Source organism: Rhinopithecus bieti, unplaced genomic scaffold (assembly GCF_001698545.2).
Source record: "Rhinopithecus bieti isolate Rb0 unplaced genomic scaffold, ASM169854v2 scaffold_9449, whole genome shotgun sequence".
NCBI classification, from domain to species: domain Eukaryota; kingdom Metazoa; phylum Chordata; class Mammalia; order Primates; family Cercopithecidae; genus Rhinopithecus; species Rhinopithecus bieti.
In genome coordinates this window covers 351,392-359,409 of record NW_016806089.1, presented here as the reverse complement: position 1 = coordinate 359,409, position 8,018 = coordinate 351,392, and the positions used below count along the sequence as shown (strand labels likewise).

The window sequence follows — 8,018 nt, the reverse complement described above, 5'->3', positions numbered from 1 at the left end:
TGGAGTGAGCGGCCCCGGCCGGCCAGGACGCCCGGGACAGGGAGGCCCCTTCCGCGCCTTCCGCCGCGCCCGGCGGACCCGGGCCCAGCCCACGCCCGCCCGCCGCGTTGCCGTCCTTCTCCACGCAGCTCCTTCTTTGGGTGTGGAACGGGGGGGACAAAAATCCCGGACCCACCAGGGCCACCTGAGATCCAGCGCGGATCTGCGCGAGCCCCCGACGTCCCGAACGGCACCCCCTGCGGGGGCCAGAACCGGAGCAGGCGGACCCTGGCCCGGAGCCGGTCCGGGAGGTGTGGAGCCTCGGCCGTGGGAGGGACGCGACGGCCTCTGGCGTGGGACACCCGGGAAGGGGCCGTCCCCTGTCGCAGGGGAGGGCTGCAGATCCATCCCCCCAAATGTCCAGGCCGCCCCGCACCCCCACCCCGGGGTGCCCAGCCGGCCCCTGAAGGATAAAGCCCCTGCGCCCTTCCGCCTGCTGCAGAGGCAGCCGCGGCGCTGGGGGAGGGGCTGGCACAGCCAGGCTGCTGCAGCCACCTCGCTAGGCCCAGCTGCCCAGCCTGGGATGCGGAGCAGACCAGGTGGGGGTACCTAACAGTCTGGCTTGGAGGGGAGGGGGCAACAATAGGCCCAGCCCCCACAGGGCCGCCCCTTCTGGGAGAATCTGCCTCCGTCTCCCTGCTCCGGGGTGTGTGCACGGGCCTCTGCTGAGGGGAATAGGGGCTCTGTGCTGCAGTGATGGGGGGCGGGGACGCTGTGGGATGGAGGAGGGGGTGGCAGGATGTAGTGTGGCTCCGCAGTGCTCTTGCTATGCAGCTTGGGGTGGGGGTGGGGTGCTGCAGGCCAGGGAAGCTCCTTTTGTGCCCCTGCGGGGGTTCCGGGAGGAGGTTCAAGACCCGGCACTCTCGCTTGCCTCCCTTCTGGCACAGCCCACCCAGAGACACTGTTGCACCTAGGCGGTGCAGGAGTGAATGTAGCACCCCAGGCCCCCAGCCCTCCACCAGGAGGACAGTCCCATGCATTCACTGCTAATAAGCACTGGATGTGGATGGCAGATCATGTGACCCCAGCTGGAAGTTCATCCTGAAGTCTCGCTGAAATACCTCCTGCTTCAGCCAGCCTGGAGCTGCAGGAGTGTGGCTGGGCAGGTTCTGTTCCCCTGGTGCCCTCTGTCCTCGGGGAGGTTTCTGGGAATAAAGTCCCATGAACAGAGATGCAGAAAGAAGCTTAGAGTCAGTCTCTGCTCCAGGACCCCTCTCTTCTCAGGTTGGGGCTGAAGTCAGGGCCTAGAGGCTGCCACTGGGCAGGTGTCTCAAAGGGCCTTCGGCTGGGGCCTGGTGAGACCTAGGTGTCACTTCTTGCAGAAGGCAAGGAAAGGGGCAGACCCACAGCGAGAGAGAGGTGGTTCTGGACATGAGAACTGCACCGGTTGAGGCCCCCTCTGCTGGAGTTGCTCAGGGCAGTGCACCTTGGAAGCCCCAGGCTGGTCCTGGTGTTTAGCGTGTGGTACAGTGACCAGGAGGAGGGACACAGGCCCGGTGGGAAGGGAGGGAACCTGGATATGTCCTCACGGCCCCCTGTGCCAAGCCCTCCCATCCCCTGCCCTACCCAGACCCTGTTCCGGGGATCGGAGCCCCCAACCCCACCCCACTTTCTCCCAGGTCCACAGCTTCCCCAGGCCAGCGGAGCAGAGTGTAGGCCAGCTTGGGTCCTGCACCACTAGCTCAGGGAACTAAGGGGATGCAGGGATGAGGGCATTTGGGGGAGCCCAGTGAGGGAAGAGAGCTGACCTGCATGAGTGCAGGGTCCCTGCCTCCCAGAGTCGCCACCCACCAGTCTCTCCCCAGCCTCCTTATTGTGACGATTTCTGCCTCTAGAGGCATCCGTGGGTGACAGTGAGCCAGACAGCTCGAAGAGCCTGCCTAGGTGTAAGGGGGAGACACAGTCCCATCCCCCCATGCTTGACAGTCCTGGCAGCTATCTCTGAAGGTCATGAGTCCCCATTTCTAGGTGCTGAGCAGAAGGTAACGTGGCGAGGATGCTGTCAGTTGAGAGTTGGGGGTGGCCTGGGACTCCCTGGTCCCATCTGTGCTCAGGGACAGGAATGTGCTGTGTAGAAGCGCTGGGTATGGGAGTTCGTGTGTGTAAGGAGTCTGGAGCTGGCCCCTGGGGTACCGGAGTCCTGGGGTTCTCAGGGGATTCTGCATACAGAGGGCAAGGACGTGTGTGTACTCTGGTATACGTCCAGCACCACGTGTGCGCACACATTCACGTGTGGGTACTTGCATACAGGGCAGGTGGATTGCGGGTAAGGGGCACCAGCCCAGTGTGTGTGGAGTGGGTGTGCAAAGGGGTGTGTTCTGGCACACCTAGAGGGCAGTGTGCACGCAGCACCAGAGCCAGGTGTGCTGTGTCCCAGGGGAGGGTGGCTACCTGGTGCCTCCTGGAAGGTGTGGGCCTGGGAGGAGCCTCCTTCTGACTTTGGACTTGGAAACTGCTTCCTCCTGGGCTCAAAGACCTTTGAAGAGGGTGTATGGGGCTGTGCCAGGGGGCATCCTGTCCGCGCCCTGCCTCTCACCCCCCAAGCTCTAGGCACTGGAATAGCAGGGCCACCGGTACTCAGGAGGGCTTGGCATGTGGGGCCGTGAAAGGAGAGGCGTGGGACCAACACCATTCACGTTTCCTTACCTCTGTTCCCACATGGCCAGTGCTGGCCCCACTGATCTGCACCAGGCTGTCGTTAGTGTCTCCATTCCCCACCCCACCCAACCTGCCTCATCCCTGGCATAGCTGGGCCCCGATCCTTAGCATCTGGGGAACCAGAGGTGAGGGACATGCCCCCCTGGGAGCTGTAGGTCCAAGGAGACCCTGTGAGGATGCTCTCCCAGAGGCCAGCACAGCACAGAGGCTTCCTACAGGAGGGGGCACCTGGTCTGCCCTTAGCAGTAGAGAAAGCCTCTGAGGGGGTGGGGAGCCAGTGAGCTGCAGGGAGGGTGCTGGGCACAGCAGGTACGGGGAGTGGGAAGGAAGGTTAGGACCAGGTAGGGCAGAGGAGCGGAGGGGCTGAGGACTGGGCTCTGCACTGCCGGGCACCTGCTGGGGTGGGTGGGAGAGAGCAGGGAGGGGCACGTGCCCACTCTGCAGAGGAGCCTGCTCCATGGTGGTGGCTGCCGCAGGAGCAGCGGTTGCCTGGCACCTCTGCCGTTGCCATGGCGACAGTGGAGGTGCTAACTTGCTAATGAGTCCCCTTCGGCTGCAAATAACAATACTATTGTGGGTGATAGGCCCAGCTCCAGCTCAGGGTTGCTTGGGAGGCAGAGCAGGGACAGGTAAAGGCTGGGACCCATCCTCCCGCCCCTCCAGCCCCTGCCCACTGCCCTGCAGCTGGACTTGCCCTCCTCCCTCCCCTCCCTCTGGGTCTCAGGCCTGGCTGGCTGCACCGAGTCTCTCATGGCAGTGTCAGGACTCAAGGCTATATGAAGCCTAGGCCCTGGCTGCAGGGAGGGCGAGGGCCTCTTCTCACACCTGCCCTCCTCCTCGCACTGGGCGGTGTTTGCTTCCGTTGTTTTCAGTGACAGAGAATCCACCACCACTTAACGGATGAGGACATTGAGGCCAGGGGCGACTCCTCGAAGGACCCCCAGCCCAAGTGTCCTGCTACTGCGGCCTTCTGACTGTTCTGGGCCTCTGAGCTGGGCCCTTGGGTGTCGTATGGGGCACCTGGAGTTGCTGTCTCCCCAGGACCACACATCTGGGCCCTCGCCTCTCACCACCTGTGCAAGGCTCAGGTAGAACTCAGGAAGGACAAACAGCTCATTGAGGCTCTTCTGTAGGCAGTCAGGGACCCCCTTGGCAGGCAGAGACCCTCCACAGCAGGTAGGCAGCAGGCTCTTTTGCTGTTGAACTTGCTGGGTCTGGCCCTGGGAAGGTCTCCCAGGCCTCGTTCCCCACCCTGTGGTGGAGGCTGGAGCACCAGCCCAGGAACGGTGTCTGAGTGGGATCCTGAGGCCCCGCTGACCAGGTGCCACTGCAGTCGCTGGTGTCAGCTGTGGGGTCAGCTGAGGCTGCCCGTCCACAGCCAGGTGTTCCCCTGGCCTCTGGCAGCAGGATGGGTGGTGGGAATGCACAGAGGCCTGGGCCTAGTCGAGGCGGGAGGGGCCAGGCAGGGGCCAAGCTTGAAGTGTCTGGAGAAGGAGAGTATGTGTGAGGCTGAGGCTCCTGGGCAGGTAGGAGCTGGGACCTGCCCCTCAGTGTGGAGTCGGGGCTGAGCCAGGGACGAGGTCCACACCAGCCTTGCACCTGCTGCTCTGTGAACTCTCCCATTGGCCCCCGCCAGCCTGGTAGCTGACCTGGAGAGTCCAGAAATGGTGGTGGCCTCTGTCCCCAGCCTGCTGTTGGCAGTGCACGGGTATCCTCAGGGTGGCTTCCCCCAGTTCCCCCTGTGGCTGTGGGTTGGGGGTCTGAATTGCTGAGGGTCCACTGCCCACCGTAGCCCACTCTGCGCAGGGCCCAGGGTGCACCTATCTCCCAGCCTTCCCTCACTCCTGAGCTGGGTGGAGTAAACTTCCTGACTGGCTGGCAGCCGTGGGGGCACAAGGGAGATGACCTTGCAGGAACACCCAGTGCCTATCTGTGTGTGACCCAGGTGTGACCCAGGTCCCACCCTTGCCCCAAGCCTCAGTTTCCCCATAGTTGAAGCAAACTCATCGTCCTTACGCTCTGTGCCTCCTAGGGGCTGTGAGTCTAAAGTGGACCCAGAGGAAGGCCAGTCTTGACAGGTGACAGAGAGATGGGGCCCAGCAGTGGGGCAATGACAGAGGCTTGTCACCAAGCCTGCAGGAGGGGCTTCCAGAGGCTCCATCCTCAAACATCCCTACTCCACCTGCCCACCTGGCAGTCTGCCTTTGCAGGCCATGCCAAGGGCCTGGTCCCTGCAGGGTCCCCGACACTGACCTTCTTCCTAGGACTGCCCCACCCCTCCCATCCTGGGCCCCATCAGCCCCTGAAGGGGCTCCCTAGACCCCAGGCTCCACTGGGGGAGGGGCACTCTGTGGGTGCGACACACCCCTGCAGCAGCTGGGCACTCACCCCCAGCAGGCACGTGGCTTGCACTAAACCTCAGCCTGCAGGCCAGGAGGGCAGCAGTGGCAAAAGAGTTGTGCCCCAGTGCCCGAGCCCCTCCCGCACCCGCCTGCCATCCAGCTGCCCCCGGGAGGCCACTCTCCAGTGGAGGCAGCCCCAAGGCCACCATCCACCAGGGGCTGGATTATCAGCTTATGGAGCTGCCCTGGAGTCAAGTCTCCAGGGATTGGACTCCCTGGGGAGTCCAGGGAGGGAGGGGCAGGTGTGAAGACAGCAAGCCCGGAGGAGGGCAGAGAGCTGGACCACGAGGGAGGGTGAGGCGCCGTCCAGACCCCTGACTTGCTGGGGGTCCTGTGGTGGAAAAGATGCAGAGGTCACAGCAGGGAGATGCCTGTGTCCCAGGGATGAGATGGAATGTTCTGGAATGCCTAAGGGTCGGTGAACCCCAGGGCCCACAGGAAGAACCCCTGGCCTCGTCCAGCCCTCAGACCCTTCCCTGTGGGGCCCATTTGCCCCCTTCTGCCTTGTTGCATCCTGCTGCTGGCCTTGTGACCTCGACGGGGTCTCTCCAGAGGGAGAAGGGTCCCCACGGGCACACGTTGGGCCCAGATGTCCTGGTGGGCGCGAGTCCCAGCTCCGATCTGTCCTGGGGAGCTTCTGGGTGCCACCCAGGGACCTGCAGCACTGCTGACCGTCCCCCTGTCCCTGCAGGTCCGGCACCATGTGCTAGGTCACTCCCAGCGCAAGGCCACACCTGGGCCGTCGGAGCAGCCCCCCCTCACTTCAGGGGTCACCTTCCCCAGCACCCATTGCCCCACCATGGCCGGGGACCGGCTCCCAAGGAAGGTTATGGACGCCAAGAAGCTGGCCAGCCTGCTGCGGGGCGGGCCTGGGGGGCCGCTGGTCATCGACAGCCGCTCCTTCGTGGAGTACAACAGCTGGCATGTGCTCAGCTCCGTCAACATCTGCTGCTCCAAGCTGGTGAAGCGGCGGCTGCAGCAGGGCAAGGTGACCATTGCGGAACTCATCCAGCCGGCTGCACGCAGCCAGGTACCCAGCCCAATGCTCGCCAGGCGTGCACCACCTCCAGGGTCCATGGCTAAGGGGCCCTCAGCTCAGGCAGCACCCCCTCCTCTGCCCTCCGGTCCAAACTCGGCTCCTTGGGGTCACAGCCGGGGGCGTGTGGAGCAGCCTCCCGGCACTTGCCTCTCACCGCGGCCTGTTGCCCCTGCTCAGGGCACCCCCCCACACACCCCCGCAGCATCCCTCCGTACCCTCCCTCCAGGGCCTCCTCGCTCAGCTCCTGCACGGAGGTGCCGGGCCCTCCCCACGCAGATAGGACTGTGTGGCCGGCCCAGGTTCACAGAGCGGAGCCGTGAACAGAAGAGCAAGGTGTGACCACATGGCAGTGGGAGCAGCCCCGCTGGCCTGCGCGGGACAGGGACAGCTGTGTGGTCCACTCCCCCTGCTGTGAGGACAGGAGGGGTGGTCAAAAGGCACACATGAGCAGTCGGTGTCCCTGTCCCACAGCTCCCCCCAGCCTGCAGAGTTTTCGGGGACCCAGAATTCTCTCTGTGGCCCCCCAGGAATGTCCTTCTGGGAAAGGACAGCTCATTCCGCCCATCAGGTGCAGCTGGCGAGGGGCCAGCAGGGCTGTTGACCTGTGAAGGTGGCGGCACCTCCTCTTTCCACTGCCTCGCAGGGGTACGAGGGAGACAAGCTCTTGGCACTGGAGGCTTTGAGAGGGGTCTGGGTCACTGATATGCCCTTTTCGGAACTGGGACATGGGAGGACTCAAGTGGGATGGCCACTGGCCAGGAGTCCACCCACCCCAAGGCCAGAAGCTGCTCCCTTTGGCTTCCAACAAGGGGAATCCGGTGATTAATGACCCCCAGCGAGGACTCCCGGCAGAGTGCGATCCCATTGGCTGCCGATGACGTCACCCCAGCCTGGGGTTGGCGGCTCAGCTGGCTTAAGGGCTGAGTGTGCTTTCAGGGCGGGGGACATCGGTGCTGTCTGAGCAAAAGCCACTCAACATCTGGGCCGGCCCTTGGGGTAGGGGAAGAGGGTAGGAGGAACCCAGCTTCCAGCTACTGCCTCCGGAATTGGTGCAGGGGCCTGGGGTCCTGCTGGAGCCCTCTGTTTCTCGGCTGGGGGTTGGGGAGGGGATAGGGTGGGGAGCAGAATTGCTGGCTGCAGAGTTAGCCCCACTGAGAGCCCACACCCAAAGGCATCTGCCTCTGGAATCCCTGAAGTGGGCCGAGCTTCCCTGTCCCTCCATCACCCCAGGAACCAGCCAGGTCCTATGCTGGGCTCCCACTGCACTCACCTGTGTCTCCTCCACACGGGCCTGGCCCAGAGTACCCGTGCCCTTCACCCATGTGCATGGCATGGGGGCACAGCTGCGCAGGGCAGGAGCCCATCCCTCCCGGCCCCCATGGCCTGCTGTGTGGTGTGGGTGTGTGCACCTGGGCCTCTGGCAGATAGTGTGTGAGGTGTGTGACCGCACCTGCCCTCCCCTCCAGGCAGCAAGGTGACAGCTGCCTGCCTCCCATCACGTGATGCCCTTACTATTCCCTTGGGCCAGTGCGGCTGGGACAGGGCCAGGGCATCGAGAGGTGGAGGCAGCATGCTGACCTCTGCCCCATGGCCCCCAGGTGGAGGCCACAGAGCCACAGGACGTGGTAGTCTATGACCAGAGCACGCGGGACGCCAGCGTGCTGGCCGCAGACAGCTTCCTCTCCATCCTGCTGAGCAAGCTGGACGGCTGCTTCGACAGCGTGGCCATCCTCACGGGTGAGTCTGGGACCCATGCCTGCCTGAGGCACTCGCTCCGCCAGCAGTGGGGCTGGGGCTGGGGCGCCAGGGAGGCGTCTGCTGGGCACGGGGGCATCTCCGTCATACGTCTGTGGTTCTTTTTTTTTTTTTTTTTTTTTTTT

The 8,018-nt window shown here is 64.0% G+C and overlaps 1 protein-coding gene across 1 annotated transcript in view; it reads left to right on the top strand.

Annotated features, from left to right (window-relative positions):
- Nucleotides 1–5,601: 5,601 nt before the first annotated feature.
- DUSP8 (dual specificity phosphatase 8) overlaps nucleotides 5,602–8,018 on the top strand; it is a gene marked incomplete at its 3' end in the record, with an annotated part of 9,903 nt that continues 7,486 nt past the window's right edge. The window contains exons 1-2 of the mRNA XM_017874682.1: nucleotides 5,602–6,129; nucleotides 7,737–7,875. Of these exons, the coding sequence (XP_017730171.1) occupies nucleotides 5,689–6,129; nucleotides 7,737–7,875 (580 nt within the window). The remainder of the gene's footprint in view (nucleotides 6,130–7,736; nucleotides 7,876–8,018) is intronic.